The sequence below is a fragment of the Ictidomys tridecemlineatus genome, chromosome 10, assembly GCF_052094955.1.
Source record: "Ictidomys tridecemlineatus isolate mIctTri1 chromosome 10, mIctTri1.hap1, whole genome shotgun sequence".
Classification (NCBI taxonomy): Eukaryota; Metazoa; Chordata; class Mammalia; order Rodentia; family Sciuridae; genus Ictidomys; species Ictidomys tridecemlineatus.
Genome location: NC_135486.1, coordinates 137,060,411 through 137,078,369, shown reverse-complemented (window position 1 = coordinate 137,078,369; position 17,959 = coordinate 137,060,411). Strand labels below are relative to the sequence as shown.

The following is a 17,959-nucleotide window of genomic DNA, read 5'->3' as shown; positions in this document are numbered from 1 at the left end:
CCTTTGCACAGTTTTTTTTTTTTCATTTATTCCACAAATACTTAGTGCTTGGTGCTGGAGATGCAGCTGTGAGCAGGAGAAAACGGGGCCCTGCCCTCAAGGTCTCATGGGAAACCCAGGAGACAGATAGTAGTAAATTAATTGGCAGGTGCTCATGCGGGCAAGAAAAGCAGAGTAATGGCGCTAGAATGTGTGAAGGGGGCAACTAGGAGACTGCCTGCCCCTTTGCCCAGTGGTCAGGGAGAAGGACTGTGAGGGGAGGGTCATCTCAGCCAGCAGTGGCAGGTGAGAGAATCAAAGGGAGTTGCTTCCTGGGCAGTGAGCACAGCACATACAAAGGCCCTGAGACATGTCCCAGGCTGAGGTACAAAATGCCCCCATGAGAGAGATGATATGCTCCATAAGAACTACATGGCTTTTCCAACTCATATTGTCAGGTGCCTGGGGTAATATGTGGGAATGGGTCGCTCTTCTCTGGGTCAGGTATTATGCCTAAGTTTCCAGACTGGGAAAGCTCAAGTGCAATGGCAGTCATTGGAACTGAGTAATGCCCCTCTGTCAATCAATCTCTAGGCTGGGGCCAGTTTATAGATGCAGAACCTCTCAGTTGAAGGGGAGCCTAGGTCCCTTTGAGGAAGGACCCCCCAAAATTTATCCTGTTAATCTTTCTCTCAGCCTTCTCTAAGAGGATCCACAACTTTTTGTCTATGCACTTTGGAAAAGAAAGTATTCAGACCTTTTGAGAACCACTGAATACTGATGCTAATTCTGAGCTGATGTGAATTCTAGGAGGCCCCAATGTCACTGCCAGTGTAGGGGCTCAGGAGGTTGGGTGATCAGTGGAGTGTAAGCTGTGGTCTTTCTTACAGTGGGCTATCTGTGGTTATTTCTCTAGTTCTGGAATGTATGATTGGAATAGACATAATCAGTAGAGGGCACACGCCCCCCCCCCCAGCAGGGGAAGGGGCAGAACCAGCAGGTGCACACAGGTAGAAGAGGGAGAAGCCAGCCTACATTACTCACGTGTTCCACCTACTCAGCCCAGCCCGGGGGACAGGACTCTGCTCCCTGAAGTCTCCTCTGTGTCCCAGGCCAGGGCTGTTTGCCCTAATGTGGAGTCAGTGTGTCATGCTAGGTAGCCAGGACCTGTCCCCTGGGGATACGTGGCTCTCCTCTCTCCTTCACCCCATGTGAGAAATAGTGGCTCTAGGAAGGCTGTGACCGCCTGTTGTGCACAGCCTGAGGGCAGCAGGCATGTTGAAGGAGACTCCCGCAGGGATGGAGGCAGTGGGCTGAGTGGTTGGCAGGAATGCCCAGACCCCAGGGCCAGTGTGGATCTTGGGTTGTGCTCACTTTCCCCAGTACCCTCAGCTCTGCATTCTGGTGCATCATGTCCCTGAGACTGGACTTGGGCCCAAGAGCAGGTGAGTGTCCTCCTATAAGTTGGGTCAGTGAGTCCAGGCTGAGCTCCTAGGACTGTTTCCTTCTGCTCAGACTGGTGGCACACAGGCCTGTCAGCTGGGGATGGAGAGCCGAGGTGGGAGTTGCCTGCACCCCATGTGCCCCATGCTCATTTGCATAGCTATGTTAAGGGGGTTAGGGAGCAGGGAGATTGGACTGGGGAGGCCCAGTGCGGGTCGGCAAGTAAGATCCTTGGAAGGGAGGAGACACAAGAGTGAACCTGAGGACACCCGGACCCAGGACAGGGTTGACCATGGGCAGAGTGTGTCTGTAGAGTGGCTGGGCGAGGGAAGACAGCCTTTCTAGTTCTAGCATCCTGCAGGAATCATGAGTCACCCTTATACTGTCCCCCTCCTCTTCCTGGGTTGCACCACAACCTCTAGTCACCACAGTTCTGGAGAGACAAGAGCACAGGGCCCTCTTCCCCCACCTCTGCCCCTTCCTTGCCAGGCAGAGCCTGGAGGAACAGCCTTAGAGTCAGGGTGGGTGCTCTGCCAGCCACAGCAACTGCAGCCCGCAGGCCTGGGCCAGGTGGGTGAGTAGCCTGGGAGGGACAGTGGGAGCTGACCGGAGGAGGGCCCAGGCCGGCTCAGATGAGCATCAGTAGACATTTGCACAATGAGTGAGTGAAGTGATAGTGCTTAGGACTTTTGGACACCTCAGGTTTTCCTTCCCCGCCAAATGAGTGGGGTGTGGCCTGGGGCTGGTGGAAGGAAGCAGGAACCTCCTAACCATGGAGGGGGAGGGAAGGTAAGAAGAGGAACCCGGAAGTGTTTGCGAAAGTCACCGCCAAACAGATAGGGCCATCATATCCCCCACTACCATCCAGCACAGGTCTACAGCCTACCGGCAGGGGGCGCGCTCGTTCCGTACGGCCCGTGAACTGGGCCTGAGCGCACAGGCGCTGGAGCTGGAGCGGGTTGCAGTTCTCTCCAGCGCCGCTGGGGGCGCCGCAGGATGGCTCCGATCAGGGAGCCATCATCAATCGGGGATTGCAGCATCCAGCCCCAGCCAGGGACCCAGCGGCTGAGTGCCCAGAGCACCCAGTGGTCGCTGCGCAAGTGTCTCGGCCCCTCGTCCACGCCCGCCCAATATGGCAGTGCCAGGGACGCAGGCCGAGACCTGTGCGTCTGAGGCTGGGCATCATCCAAGTGGCCCCACATCAGGCCACCGGGGCTCTATAGCCAGGTATGTCCCACTGTGCCCTTGGGATGATCCCCATGTACTGAAAGGCTACTGTGAACATGTCCACAAGGAGCAAGAAGCCTGGAGGCAGGCTCAGGAGCCCATGCTCTGAAGAGGACCCAGGAGCAGGTGTGCCTGAGTGTGTCTGTTCAAGTGCAGGTGGGCACAGGTAGGTGCAGGTGGGCACAGGTGGAAAGCCTTGCAGCCAGGCCCCAGTCACCTTCCCCGAGAGTGGAAAGCCCAGCACTGATTTGCACCACATGCCAATGTCAGGGCTAGTGAGCCCATTCTGAAGGTCAAGCCCAGTCTGGCCAAGGACAGGACCCTTAGGGAGTGCCCCACTCCATCCTCAATCTCCTGGGGAAGTACCTTCATGCCAACAGTCAGTCAAACAGGCATTGGGCCAATCATGTTCAGCTCTGTGCTTAGGAAGAACCCAGACCAACCCCCACTACTTCCTGGCTCCTTCAAACTTGACCGTCACCCCCTTCTGAGAGAATGGTAGTACACACATGTGCTACACTGTCTTCTCTCTAACCCTGTGGTCCTACCCTCTCTAACTCTTCCCCAGGCACACAGGGGCTCCATGGGCCCAAGTTCCAAGGTCCCACAAAGAACCCTTGGACTAAGAGATTAGAAAGCCTCTGGACCCTGAGGTGGGGGAGCCCAGGGCCAACAGGCTGAGGCCACAGGGCCCTGGCACCCACTGGCTCTGTTCCTCTCTCCTCCCAGTGTCATCTGCCCCTCTTCTGCAAAGTGCCACCAAGCCCTTTGAAACCAAGACTCACAAATATTCTGGTTGGAGATGAAACATCATAAGATCAAAGCCAGGGTTTGAACCATGGACATCTCCCTAGTTTTACAAGGACACAGACTCTGGGGGTTTGAGGGCTTATGTGCAGGTAACCCTCAGTACCCTCCCCTTTAGGCTCTCCACTGGTCACTCTTGGGGCCCGAAAGCTACATTAACCAGAGCCCTAGTACCCAGGGCCAGGGTAGGGGGGCTTCTAATCAGCACCCTAGAGCCCTCACCATGCCTGCCGTTCCCACTGCCTGCCCATCCCCTATATCTCAGCTGTCCCGTTCAGGCTGACTCAGGAAGGGGCACCCAGGCCTGGACGGCATAGGTCACTCCTAAAAGTCCAGCAGGGGGTCCCCACTTGACTTTCAGAATGGGCTCACTGGCCCTGACATTGGCATGTGGTGCAAGTCAGTGCTGGGGCTTTCCACCCTGGGGGAAGGTGACTGGGGCCTGGCTGCAAGGCTTTCCACCTGTGTCTACCTGTGCCCACCTGTTCCCACCTGCACTTACACAGACACACACAGGCATACCTGCTCCTGGGTCCTCTTCAGAGCATGGGCTCCTGAGCCTGCCTCCAGGCCTCTTGCTCCTGACATGTTCACAGTCATCTTTCAGTACATGAGGATCATCCCCAGAGCACAGCAGGACAGACCTGGCTATAGACCCCCGGTGGCCTGATATAGGACCACTTGTCAAGTGCTCTACCACTGAGCTACAGCCCCAGCCCATCCCCCTTCATAGTGCTGAAGGGCATACATGTCCAGAGGTCTGGCTTGGGGCTATGAAACTGGAGGAGGTGGGGATTGGGGGACAGGGAGAGCCCTATCTCCATGGGACCCTCCTCTCATCCCCCTTGGGAACAAAGGCTGTTGCCAGCCTCCCCTCCTTAAGGTGGGACTGCCAACCTGTAAGAAGGATGGCTATGGGCTGGGGCTGTAGCTCAGTGGTAGAGCACTTGCCTAGCATGTGTGAGGCACTAGGTTCCATCCTTAGCACCACATATAATAAATAAAGTGAAGGCATTGTGTTCATATACAATTAAAAAAAAAGTGTTTTTTTAAAGATGGCTACATTATTATAAATTGAGCTGGGCCAGGCTGGTGGGTACACAGCTATGAATTGTGGGCACCTGTTCCCTGCCCTAGAGACGCAGGGACCAGTAGCAAATGGCCCTTGATCTGTGATGCTTCCTCCAGGAAGACCCAGGGAAATCAGGGAGGATGGCTGGAAGCTGGCTGGAGCCAACCCTCTGAAGGAGTGGGGTCTGGTTCCTTCTGGCAAACCCTACAGCTATGGGTGGACTTCCTGTAGGCATGACCACCGGCCGTGACTACTGAGATGGGGACCCCTCACTTCTCTCTACTCCTGCCCAAAGGACTTTTTTCCATATCTCCGTCTGACACTGGGAATCATGACACTGGCATGACCCTTCTCTGTCACAGTGTCCTTGAGTCAGCAGGATCAAGACGCCAGGTTCTGGCAAGTAAGGCCAGGGAAGCCCTTCCCTTCTGGTCTGGTGCCTAAGAGAGACAGATGTGAAGTACTTAGGTCTCCTAGGGTGGGAGCAGCTCTGGGTATTCTTTCTAGTGCTGTGGTCACTGTCACATGTCCTCTGCCCTCCGCATCCTTATGGCTAGGAGCTGGGCTCTCATGGGTGGTGAGATCACATGTTAAAAGGGGCAAAGAAGGCTCCTAAAGCCCTTGCTGTTAACAGTGCCCTGTCCCTGTCGGTTCCTGTCTGCCTTGCCTGGCTTAGGCCACTAGGGTGAACCGAGAACAGTGAACCGAGAACACGGGGCTTTGGGATGGGTGGGATGGGGGATCATCCTGTCTTAGGGGCCTCTTCCCAGAAGGGAACCACATCCTCTATGTGCTCGGGCAATCCACCATCCAAAGTGGAAAAAACCCCACACAAATCAAGGACAGCTGGGCCCGCCCTCTGGCCACAGCCCCTTCCCTCCTTTCCCCTCACAGGCTCTGGTTGCGCAGGCTGCGGGAGTGGGTCTGGGGGGTGAAGGGTGTGGTTCTAGGGGAGGGAGTTCCTGGCGCTCCTGACTGTGTGCCCCCCCACGGCTCCCCACAGAGGTAGGCACAGTGACATTAATCCCATGCGGGAGTGGGGCAGATGCTTACATGCCTGGCCTGCTGATGTGGGGCCCCAGGCTGGGGTGTCCACCCTAGCGAGGGACGGACTGGGAAAGAGAAAGGTGTGGGAAAGGGACACAACCAGATTCAGACCGACACTCCATGGGTCTCTCAACAAGTGCTCATGGTCCTCGCCAGGGTCAGGTGTGGAGCCTCCAAAGGAGTCACCACTGAACCAATTGCTGCCCTTGTCGAGCTCATGGGTAGCTGGAGACACACGAGGAACAAAATCACCCACAAGAAATAAGTGGTCTGAAGGTGGCACAGGTACAGCTGGGCAGCTGGTGCCCACGGTCTGCAAGGCCAGCGGGGCCTCCCTCCAGCATGACTTTGCTCCCCAGGACCCCTTCCTCCACTTCCCCCGACTTTCCATTTGGCTCTGGCCCATGCCATCTCCCCCGGGAAGGTGTTTGCTGGCTACAGCCTCAGCAGCTTGTCCCCTCGCCTTCCAAGTCCCCTCCTCCCAGCCACCACGCCAGGCCTGACTACTTGCATGCTGTCCCTCCAGTGTCAGAGGGTCAGGGTATGGAGGGCGGACAGATCCACCATTTGCCTGGCCATTCTACCTTGACAGGGGGTCCACGAGTTTGGGCCATAAGGGACTCTTAAAGATGCGGGTCCCTCAGGGAGATCAGCTGGGCAGAAGGAACTTGTTGATGGGCATTTCTGGGTAGAGGAGATACAGCCAGAGAGCAGGAGGTAAGCGATCCTCCCAGGGCCTTGTGCCTCAGAGAGGGGGACCCACCATCCCTAGGTCACACAGAAGTGAGCCAGCAGGGAGCAGGAGCTGGGCCTTGAGAGCAATGCAGGGGAGGAACAGAATGGAGAACCTGCTGAGAAGTCCTGGGGGAAGGGAGGGAGGGAGCTCTGTCTGAGGAACCCTGGGAGGAAGTTCCTGATATTACCAATTTCACCTTCAAAGGGACTCTTCCTAAAGGGTTCAGCATAGGGTTCCCATAAGACCCAGGAATTCTACTCCTAGGCATATATACCCATGAGGAATTGGACACGTATCCATGCCACACACAGCCTTGTCCATGACTATTTATACTAGCATTGTTCATTATAACCCCAAAGCAGAAACAACTCAAATGTCCTTTGACTTCTGAGCAGATGAACAAAATTTCATCCATCTATACCAAGGAATAATATTTAGCCACAAAAAAGGAACAAAGCCCTGACCCTGCTACAACATGGATAAGCCTGCAAAACATTTGTGCCCAGTGACAGAAGACAGGCATGGAAGAACAGATTTGGCAAAGAATGGGCAAATCATAGAGGCAGAAAGCACCTGGGTGGTTGCCAGGGGGTTTTGAGGAGGGGAGAATAGGGAGTGACTGCCAGAGGGTGTGGGATTTCTTTGGGAGGTAATGAAAATGTTCTGAATGGACTGTGGTGGTGATTGCACAGCACTGAATGTACTGGAAGCCCTTGACTTCCATGCTTTAGGAGGCTGAATCCTGTGGCATGTGGATCACACCTCGATAAAGCTGTTACTAAAAACACTCTGCACTCAGTAAAGGCTCCATTCTACAAAGAAGGACCTGGAGGCTCAGGCTCCTGGGGCCACGGGCTAGAGCAAGGCGGGCCGAGGCCAATGTCAGGTGGACTCTAGGCCTCTAAGGGAGGCCTGAGGCTCCCTCTCCTTCCTTTGCCTGCTCTCTCCTCTTCACCTGGGCACCATCTCCAGAAACCCTTCCCTGACCTCTCCCCGTCTACCTGCCTATGGACTGCACTACTGAGTCCATGGGATGTGGGCTCTGGGTTGGTGCTGGGGATAGCTTGAACAAACGTGCCAGGGCTGCCATCCTGGGCATCCCCAGATTTGTACCCACTCCTCACCAGAAAGCCAAGCAGGAGTGGGGAAAGAGAGGTCCGTTTCCAACCTCCTGGTGCCTGGACCTCCACCCCCTGGCTTCTGACCAAATGCCTCCTGGACGTCTCCATCCTCAGCAGGTGAGGGGATTGAGGAAAAGCTATCCTGGCAGGGGGAGGGACAGAATCAAAGGCAGGAGTGGGGAAGGCTACCCAGTGCTGGGAAGGGAGATACAGGGTCACCAGAGAATAAATGTGGGAATCAAGTCCTGTGTGGTAACTGCTCAGATTAGGTGGATGCTGCAGGGTGTGGTGGGGCCCTCTCAAGAGGGCTCTGAGGAGAACCAGTTAGTCTGGAACACATCCCGTTTTAAGCTAGACCAGAAGAAGAACTTCCTAGGATCATGCATGTATTAACATGCTCCCCAGACAGGGCTGTGCCAACAACCCGCCCATGGAGCTGCTGGCCGAGGCTTGCCCTAACAAGCAGGTGCAGCCCTGGCATCTGGAACCTGAGTCGGGGGCCCAATCAGTGGTCTTCAGCCCATTGGTCCAGTGTGGTCCCCTTTACCAGGGCTGCCCTGGACATGTGTGTGGGTCTAGTGCCCACCCTATGGCCAGGAAGGTTGGAGCAGAGGCAGGAGGAGGACCTAGGCCCAATTCCATTGCTACCCTGGGTGAGTTGCTCATCCTCTCTGAGCCTTGATCCTGTCTCCCACCTTCCTTGCATGCTGAGCCTGAGGTTGGTGAAGGTGGTGGTTGTGAAGCTCTGCAGCGTCTGGGCCAGCAGTTCTCATAGTTCTGAGAGCTCCCTGGATCACTCCACCCTCAGAGGGAGCTCCTTGGACAGGATTGGGCTTCCCCTTTGCCCCTGTTGCAGGTCTTCTCAAATTCTTCATGCCTCCAGAGGGACCCAATCTGCCAGCTCTCCAGATGTGTTACTGACATCTGGGGACCACCAGGTGGATGAGGCTGGGCAGACAGACCTTGTGACTGGGTAGAAGAGACTGAGTCAGCTCACTAGGCTTCTGGAAAGAGCACATGACTTCTCTGAGCCTGTCTCCCCAACTCGACTTGTCTAGCCCTCTCAGGAAGGCAGGGTTCCAGCCCCGCTGGATGGCTAGGCCCACTGCCAGTTGCAAGTTCGAGGCGCATCGCAGGCTACTTGACCTCTTGGAAACCCCTCCGGGCACTAGACTGCCTGGCTGGCTTGTTCTCCTTCTGCAGGTGGGCTCCCGGGCTATCCACGCACTTCTTTGGTCCACATGGCCCAGTGATGAGGCTCCAGCTCCCGGAGCCCAGAGGTTAACTCATGTACTTGCTGCCCCTGCCCGGGAGGGGCCAGGATGGGCCTTCTAAGAATGAGTCCTGAGCAACTGAGAAGCCCTGTCACTACCTTGCGTCCCTCCCCTGCGCCGCATCCTCCCCACCCCCAGTGCAGGAGTGAAGACACGAGCCAAGCTTGCTAGAGCCAGGATCTCCAAGCAGGAGCGTCGGGGTTGCCCCGGTGGCCACCGGTCGCACCGAGAGTCCACCGGTGTCTGTGTGTCCCAGGCGAAGCCCGGGCTGAGGGTAAGGGGAGGGGCGTCCCGGCCCCGCCCCAGGTCCCGCCCTGTGCCCGCGCCCCGGCTGTCCCGCGTCTGGACTCGGAGCAGAAGCCGGGCGCTCGCGGGCTGAGCGCTGCGCCGGCCGGGATGTGCGCCTGCCTGCGGTCCCGGCTCCCGGGCCTGGGTGTGGCGTGGCCTTATGGCAGGTAGCGGCGGCCTGGGCGGCGGGTCCGGGGACTGCAAGGGCACCGGGTCCGGGCAGGGGCCCCCACTGAGGGCGCCCCGCGCGCTGCTGGCGCTGGTGGCTCTGGTGCTCGGCGCCTACTGCCTCTGCGCCCTCCTCGGCCACTGCCCGCCAGCCGCCCGTGTCCCGGCCCTGGCCCCGGCGCGCATAGAATTGACCAGTCCTGCCCGTCGCCCTGGAGCGCCAGATCTGCCGGTGGCCAGCGGTTCGGGTCTCCGGCGCTTTCCGCAGGCGCTCATCGTGGGCGTGAAGAAGGGTGGCACGCGCGCACTGCTCGAGTTTCTGCGGCTGCACCCCGACGTCCGCGCTCTGGGCTCGGAGCCCCACTTCTTCGACAGGTGCTATGATCGCGGACTCGCTTGGTATCGGTGAGCTTCCTACCCATCTGCTTGTCAGCTTCTATGGGCGCCCCAGCTGGTGCCGTACAGGGAACGCAACAGGAGGAGTCCTGGGACTTTGGAACTGAGACCAGCCTGTTGGGGGCTCCAGCTTGACCCCATGGATGTAGCTTCCAGAGCAAAGGTGGTACCTGGTCACGGGTCCCAGGAACTTAGAAAACTCTGGGAAAGCCCTGTTGGAGTCTTGGAGGGGCTTGCATGATTGTGGTGGGGATGGGTGGGTGGGTGTATGATCCCACTCAGGAAGTAGTTTCCAGGCAGTGGGATCTTAGAGTCCAGTGGCACTCTGTCCCCCAATCATTACTCTGGGTATGCATGGCCAATCATCTCCTGGCCAGTTACCTTAGAAAGGGCCTTCAAGTTCCCTCTGGCCTCCTAAAAAGTGCTCTCACCCTAGGGGGCTTTTTTGGTCTTTGGTCTGGAGAAAGTTAGGTCTGGGTGTAGGAAGGAGAGTGCTGCCCTCCAGTACCTGTCCAGGTGGGGGATTGGGACCCAGTCTCCTGCACAGGGTTCTGTAGCTGCCCTGCACCCCAATTGGGGTGCGGCAGTGGAATGTGGGGTGCTCCCTGCCTCAGCTGAAGCAGCTGCTGAGCTTGGCACTGGAGGCTAGAGCCAGGCCCTGCCCTCTGCCTCCTGCAGCTGTGTCTGTGTCCAGAAGTCTCCCTGTCCTTTCCTGTGGGATAATGAGGATTCACAGAGGGCTCTCGCCTCTTCCCCAAGCGCAGGCCCAGTCTAGGTCACCTGGAGAATTAGCACCTAGTCTGGACCCACATATGCACACCAGTTTCTCTGTTCCTAGATCCTCCCCTCCAGCATGCATTTGCTGTTTGCCTTTTGCACTGAGATGACTGGTAGGTGGGGCGGGGTGGTGGAGAACAGGGGAGCTGGCTCCTGACCTCTGAAGGGTAGTGCTGGCCTGGTGCTAGGGAAGTTGGGCATGGTGAGGGAAGGTATTCCATCTCTGGGCATCCTCCCAGGTCAGGCTCCAGGGAAAGACCACTGGCCCATTCCTGGTGCAGGGAGCGGAGGAAGAGCAGAAAGGAGAGAGGGGCCAGAGGTCAAGGGAGCACCTTTTAATGACACACAGACTTCATGGCCGCCACTGGCCCCATGAGCTTTGACAGGAGTTGAGGGGATCTGTGAGGTGAAGAGGAACTGAGGAGAAGCCAGGAGGGTGAGATAGGTAGGTGCTGAGAGGTTCTCAAGGCGCCAGGATCCCAAGGCCCACCCAGGTGTGCCCTGGCACTAGCTCTACTTGGAGGGAAAATTCTGGGGAGGGCGAGGGGTCTGAGAGGCAGCAGGGACCAGCCCTAGGGTGGGGGTCATACCCTCAGCCCTAGGGGGAATCTTAGGGAGACTGACATGTCCAGGAGAGAAGTGGGGGGCATTCAGGACAGTGTGACCCTGCTGAGAAGAGACTTTTTACTTCCTCGTTTTAAAAACTCACCTCCAGTGAGGGTTGTGGAGGGGTCAGGTCCTGTGGCCACAGTCCCATTAATCCAGGACTGTCCCTCGGGGTTGGCCAGCACTGACCCCTCTGATTCAGAGCAAGCCACGTGTGAGCTTCTGGACAGTGTGTCCCAGTGTCTCAGGCATGGCCGTATGCTGAGGTGTGCAAATATGGCACCGTTCTGCTCATGAGTGCCGCAGCCTCTGTGCTGGTCTGTTCTTTGGACCATTATGAAGAGGCCCCAAGCTCTGAAAATGCCCACCCTTGCCCCAATGTTCCCAGACACAGGCCTGGGTAGAGCCCCCCAGTTCCCCCAGGGCCCTGTTCCAGGTGCAGGTTGGGGGAGGTAGGAGAAGCAGTTCCCTTAGCTGAATTTCTGGGACACTGCTCCACTGAGAACTGATCCACACTTACCCCCAACAGTGACCCTGGCCATCCCCTGGCCTTGGTAAATGGGTCCTGGGTTGCCCATGGTCACACTGTTTTCCCTTCCTGGATCTCCATTTGCTCATCTTTTGAATACTTGAGCACCATGGCCCCAGAGAGTCCCAAGCTCAAACAGGATCTGCTGCCTGTTCACTCATCATTGAGCACCCACTGTTTGACAGGTGCTGGAATCACACAGATACCCCAGGAACTCCCATCTGGGGGCAGGTAGGAGCCAGAGGGATTCCAGGGAGAACCTCATTAGTTCTCGGAATGCAAAAGCAATGAATGCAGAGGGGGTATGTGTTTGTAGGGAGGAAGGGGCTTCTATGGGGCCAGTCCTCCCCATCCTGTGGCTGAGGACAAACCCCCCAGTACTTTCTGGCATCAGGTTAAGAACAATAACTGGTTTCCACTGGGACCCAGACTCTGCTAGATCTCCCAGGCAAGGTATGGGACACAAAGGTGGGGGTGCTGAGAAGGGAGGAGGGAGAGTGGCCCAGGGCTGGGTGGAAGCCACAGGGAAATGCAGACCAGATGAGGTGGGCTCGGCGGGGAGGGAGGGTCCTCTGAACCGCCTGTCAGAAGTTTGCCATGGACGGTCAGAATTCTGCTCTGCACATCCTCCCCCACCCCGCAAAGTGCTCATCCCCCACCCCACCATGAGGCCCAGGGAGGCCTCAGAAATCATTGATCCCAATAGATTTCCCATCTCAGAGCTGACTTGTGGTGGGATGAGTCTAGGAAGTGCTTGTCCCCAGTCCTCCTGCTCCCTTCCTTGACAGGGGGTCTGGGAGTTACTGCCCCCTTGGAAGTTCTGCTTCTCCAACTGCCTGGAAGAGAAAGCACGGAGGGAGAGCAGTCTTTCAGGCCTCCGCAGGAGAAGGGTCAGAGATGTTCAGAACCAGGTGTCTAGTCTGGGAAGGAAAAGGGCTGGGCCCCTAAAGTCACTTGGTGTGGGGAATGGGGTGTGGTCAGGGCACATCAAAGATGGGAGGGGATGAGCTAGGGATGGGGCTCCAGACGGTGACTTCTGGTGAGGCCATGTGTCCTCCCTTCCCAGCAGTGAGCTGAGTGAGGGGACACTCCCCTTCTTATGACTCCCCCTGGGGCGAGGGGGCAGACTGCAGCCAGGGTCTCTTGGAGCTCTCCCTGGGGAAGTCGGTGCTGTCTCCAAAAGGATCCCCAGACATACAGGGAAGGTGGTGGGAGTCAGGGGCTCTGGGAGGAGAGGACATGCAGACACCACTTCCCAGGTGGGCCTCAAGGAGGGCTGAGGGTCAGCATCCATCTTCAGCATGTCCTGCTTCCTCTCTGAGCCTCAGTTGCTGCCTATCAAATGGAACTGGGGTAGAGTGAGAATGGTTTTTGCTCACAAGCCCTGGTGACTTCTATTGGCTAGCTGAACCCTGGACCTTGTTTTGAGGGATGGGGTGGCTCCCCCCACACTGCTCATCCAACTGTGTTTTGGCTATGGTTGGTGCTGGGGAGCCTGGCATCCTGGGTCTCCCTCTTGCCTGTTTGGCACATGTTCGTACCTCCTGTCCCACCACAGGCAACTGCATTGTGGGGCTCTGTGCACCTGTGTCGGCCTGACAGTGTCCCTAGGGGTCTGAATAGGGAGATAGGACACAGGTCTGTGGATCAGTTAGGCTGGCTGAGACTGGACTTGGCCCTGTGTGTCCCCCTCCTGGCTGGACCAGTCCTCGGGACTCTTGGTGGGAGCAGGGCTGGGCAGGGCTGGGCAGAGGTGTCTCCTCCCTGGCACAGGCTCTTTGTTGACCTAGTTCCGAGCCCACCCTTGGAGCTGTTTGCTGAGCTGACCTGCCCTGCCCTGCCCAACCTCACCTGCACTACCTGGCTTGCAGGCACTGCCTCAGGACACCACTTGGGGTGCCTGGGCCTGCCCAGCCTGGAGGCTTAGGATGGGCTCCCCAGGTTTGGGAAAGTCTGGGGGCTGTGGTCAGCTGACTCCCTCTGAATCTTGGAGTCTCAGAAGTGCTGAGTCCTTGGCCTGGCACTCTGGGACCCCTGCAAGGTCTGGAAAGCCCCGGGGTCGGGGGTCACTGCCATGTCACTAATTTCTCAAATGTTCAGTTTCTGCTGGTGGCTCTTTGGCATTCTGAGTTGGGCCCAGGTGGGTGAATGAAGGCTGGAGGAGGGTATAATTAAACTACAGGGCATGGGGGAGAGGCCCCCTGCCAGCGACTCTTGTCAATAACAATAATTGATGACCTAATTCAGGGACGCTGTCAGCCATCAAATGAAAGGGTGACCTCAAGTGATTGGAGCACAGAGGCCTGCAGGCAACAAGGCCAGGCTTGCCAGCTCAGGGGCACTTGGTCTGGGGTGAGAGCAATGTCAAGGTGGGGGCCAGCAGCTCTGATGGACCGGGTTGCCAGGCCTCGGAGGAGCAGACACTTGGGCTGAGGGGTCCTAGAGCTTGCCCAGGATGGCCAATGGCTGATGAGGAGTTCTTTGGCCACACTCTCCCCAGTGACCATCATCCTATTTTCCCTGGGCCCCCTCAGTGCACCTCCCGTCTAGCTCTTCAGGAACTAGGTCTGAGTGGGAGGGAGGGTGAGCTTCAGGTCTAACCTGGGGACACGGCTTCACAGCCGAAGCACTCACCCATGCCCAGCACCCACTCGGGCCACCCCTCTTCCCATTGTCCCCAGGAGCCTGATGCCACGCACCTTAGATGGCCAGATCACCATGGAGAAGACCCCCAGCTACTTTGTGACACGGGAGGCCCCCCGCCGCATCCACAGCATGTCCCCAGACACGAAGCTGATCGTGGTGGTGCGGAACCCAGTGACCAGGGCCATCTCTGACTACGCCCAGACACTCTCCAAGACCCCCGGCCTGCCCAGCTTCCGTGCCTTGGCCTTCCGCCATGGCCTGGGCCCCGTGGACACGGCCTGGAGTGCCATTCGCATTGGCCTCTATGCCCAGCACTTGGAGAACTGGCTGCGCTACTTCCCTTTGTCCCATTTTCTTTTTGTCAGTGGTGAGCGCCTGGTCAGCGATCCAGCAGGAGAGGTCGGGCGCGTGCAGGACTTCCTGGGCCTCAAACGGGTTGTCACGGACAAGCATTTCTACTTCAATGCCACCAAGGGCTTCCCCTGCCTCAAGAAGGCCCAGGGTAGCAGCCGCCCCCGCTGCCTGGGCAAGTCCAAGGGCAGGCCCCACCCCCGTGTGCCTCAGGCTGTGGTCCAGCGCCTGCAGGACTTCTACCGGCCCTTCAACCGCAAGTTCTACCAGATGACCAGCCAGGACTTTGGCTGGGACTGAGCAAGACCCAGGCAGACGTGTCCTGGACACTCAGTAACTGTATTTATGTTTGCCCATCTGGTCAGATGCCTCCACGTGCTAGGTGGAGAGTATTTAGGGAATAAAGTCTGGGTGGGTATCTTCCACTTGGCCTTGAGATGGGAAGTGCTCACACAGCTAACTACAGGCACTGACTGCTCAGGTGTCATCCCAAACCTGCTCCCTAAGAGTTCTTGAAGGTGGCACGCACTTGGTCACATGTCACAGATGAGTACATGAGGCACGGAGAGGGTTAAGGCTTGCCTAGTGACGCACAGCTTAACCCTGGTGGCTCTGGAGGCTCCAGTTGGCCTCTCTTCTCAATCTTGGGAGGATGAGCAGGGTTGTCTCCATGTCTCTATCGGCAGGGCTTCCCCTCGGTGGTGGACAGGATTGAAGTGGGGTCTAGCCGACTGTGTGTGCTGCACCCACAACCCCAGCTGATCCTGCACCCAGTGCCTGGGGCTGCTCCCTCTTGGCAGCCTCCTGGAACTGCCAGGTGGTGAGTGGAGATGGCTTCCAGCCAAGCCGGTCCAGTGCAGCCCAGCCCACAAGACCCCGCCCACTCCCCCAGGCCCTCACTGCCCCAGCCAGATCGGCTGCTTTTATCCTGTGCCCTTCCCCCAGGACAGGACAGGAATCAGTGCCCATCTGCAGCCCAGCTGCCCACTCCTAACCAGGGAGGCTGGGATGCTTGTCCACCCGTCTCCAGGGAATGTGAGGCCCCCTCGGTAATGACTCTCACTTGCTCCCGGCCGTTTACTCGATGCCAGGTGCCTACCAGCTGCCCTGATAATGACCTTGGGGCTGCTTGGGCCCAGGCCCAGCATGCCTGTGCTGTCCCAGACCTGCCACGGGGCCTGGCTGTGTTCCTGGCTGTGTTCAAGGCTGCTCCTTGGATCTCATGCCTGTCCTTGGCCCTGATGTGGCCTTTCTACTTCTCAGTTACTTGGGCTTCTGTGTCCTGGGTCTCAGGGATGCAAGCAGTGAGGGATGGTTTGAGGGGCAGTCTGTCAGCCTCTATCCCTCTCTGACGGACTGGCAAAACTCACAGTGAGCTAGTGGCTCCACCAGTCACCATATCCTCTGTCTTTGTCACATGATCCCATCATGTTGTGGACACAGGGTCAGTTCATATTGATGTTCCAAGAGGCTCAGTGGGACGGGGAGGTAGATGGGGACATCTGTCTCTCTCCAGCTATTAGAGACCCCTGTGCCGGGTTTCTGTTCTCGCAACTAAAAGGCTCAGGGATTACTCCAGTTAAACTGGGCTAACTGGGCTGCAAGAAATAACCACACAAGAGACACAATACCTTTTTCTTTGGGGTCACTATGACGGGTCCTCTGACCTTAAGGGTCCGCAGAAAGAGAGAGAGCGCGAGAGCACGCACTGACCCCTTTTATTGAGGAGAAGCTATTTAAATGAGGCAAGGGGTCAGGTTTCAGGGGGCTGAGTCTATCTTCATGATGTCGCTGTCAGCAGGTTGACTGACATCTGGGTAGGCCACACCCAAGGGCACAGTAAGAGAAGGGGACACACACAAGGCACTTCCATGGAAGATTCTATCCTAAACAGGGCAAGGGGTTATATTACAAAGGAACAGGTGAGCATAGCTTCACCCATGGGGCTGTAGCAAGACACACCCATGCACAAGACACCGACCCTAGAAGGGTGGGGAAAGCTCTGCCACATTTCCGCGACTGAGTGCCTCAGCACCCAGCTGGGGAGTGTGACTTAGTCACGTGTAAGGTTGGCCTCCCACACCCCTGCTCCTATTACTCTGTGGGCTCAGTGGAGCTGGGCTGAGGGGCTGGAACTGTCTCTAGGCCCCTCCATCCCCGGCAGAGTTGGGGGTGGTTACAGGCTCCCCTCCTGGCACTGGCTGGGCTAGTGCAGTTCCAGCGTGGTGGGCAGATGTGGGCCCAGATGTGAATGAGATGAACCCATAGCTTTCCCCAGACTCGAGACTGATGTGGTGAGGGAAAGGGCTGGACAGTTACAGGGGCCAGGTAAGGAAGGGACAGAACCCTAGCAGGACAGGCCCTGCTAGGCAGTGAGTGCTCAGCGTGGTGTCTATGTCCCCTCCTCTCCCTGAACGTGCTGAGCTTGCTATGTCTGGAAGCCCTGGGCCCACACCATCTCCCCCCTCCTTTGTTCTCCTACAGGGAGCTCTCTGAATGGCAACTAGAGGGATGTCCTCAGAGGAAGGCAGATTCCATTATTTTAAAATGCTCCAATCCCAGCCCTACCCCCACTGCTTCTAGGATGAAGACCAGATGCCTGCCTGCAGCTGTGAGGGCCCTCGAGGCCTCTCCCCACATCTGCCTACTCCCCTCAGCCCTACTTTCCTGCTTGCTGGCCCTGGCCAGTTCCTCACACCTGCTATGCTCTTTCCAACCTCACAGACCTGGCACATGCTGTTCCCTCTGCCTGAAATGCCTGTCCCCACAGAGAGTATGAATGGAGGTAGAGGTGGCCGTGCTTCTGCTGAGCTTATCCAGGTGACCCACTTTCCCCATCTAGGGCACAGAGTTGTGGGGAGCACTAGTTTACCTGGCTTTGAGGCCTGGGCCCAGGGCTCAAGGGACAGATTCTGGAAACAGAGAAGAGAGAGGGTGGGTTGGGATGTCCCTCTTGTCCCCCCAACTGGGAACTCAGCCTGTGGGCCTACGCCCAGTGCAAGGTGCCCAGCTGAGCTCCAGAACACACTGTGTGCAGATGTGGTGGGTCCTACAGGCTGCGTGGGGGTGGTAGGGCTCCTTGGGGGAGTCATCGGCCTTTAATTAAAGTCCTTAAATTGTTTCCCCAGCTGTTCCATGGTTTCCATGTTGGAACGTTCCAGAACGGGTGAGAAGTGCTGATTCAATTACCTTCTTCCTGTCCTGACCAGGAGAGGGGCCTGGGATGGGAATGGGCAGGGATGGAGGTCCTCACAGCCTTGGCGTTAAGGAAGGGGCTAGGAGAAGCCTGGGGAGGGGGCCTCGCTTAGCCCCAGCCTCCTGGTCACATGTGGTCCAGGGTGGGTCCTAGGAAGGGTGGGTGGGGGGCTGAGTGAAGGTGGTGTTCTTGCTCTGGGCCTTGAACGTGGCAGACGCTGAACCTGAGCAGGCCCTGGCCTTGGAAACAGGGAGGAACAGGGTCGTACTCTCCACTGGGAGGCTGCATTGGTAACC

At 57.4% G+C, this 17,959-nt stretch overlaps 1 protein-coding gene across 1 annotated transcript; it reads left to right on the top strand.

Moving 5' to 3' along the window:
- Positions 1 to 8,882: 8,882 nt before the first annotated feature.
- Positions 8,883 to 17,588, top strand: Hs3st6 (heparan sulfate-glucosamine 3-sulfotransferase 6). Its single transcript, XM_005337817.4, has 2 exons — positions 8,883 to 9,567; positions 14,152 to 17,588. Exons 1-2 carry the CDS (start codon positions 9,155 to 9,157, stop codon positions 14,765 to 14,767), a joined length of 1,029 nt encoding a protein of 342 aa, XP_005337874.1. The 5' UTR covers positions 8,883 to 9,154; the 3' UTR covers positions 14,768 to 17,588.
- Positions 17,589 to 17,959: the final 371 nt, after the last annotated feature.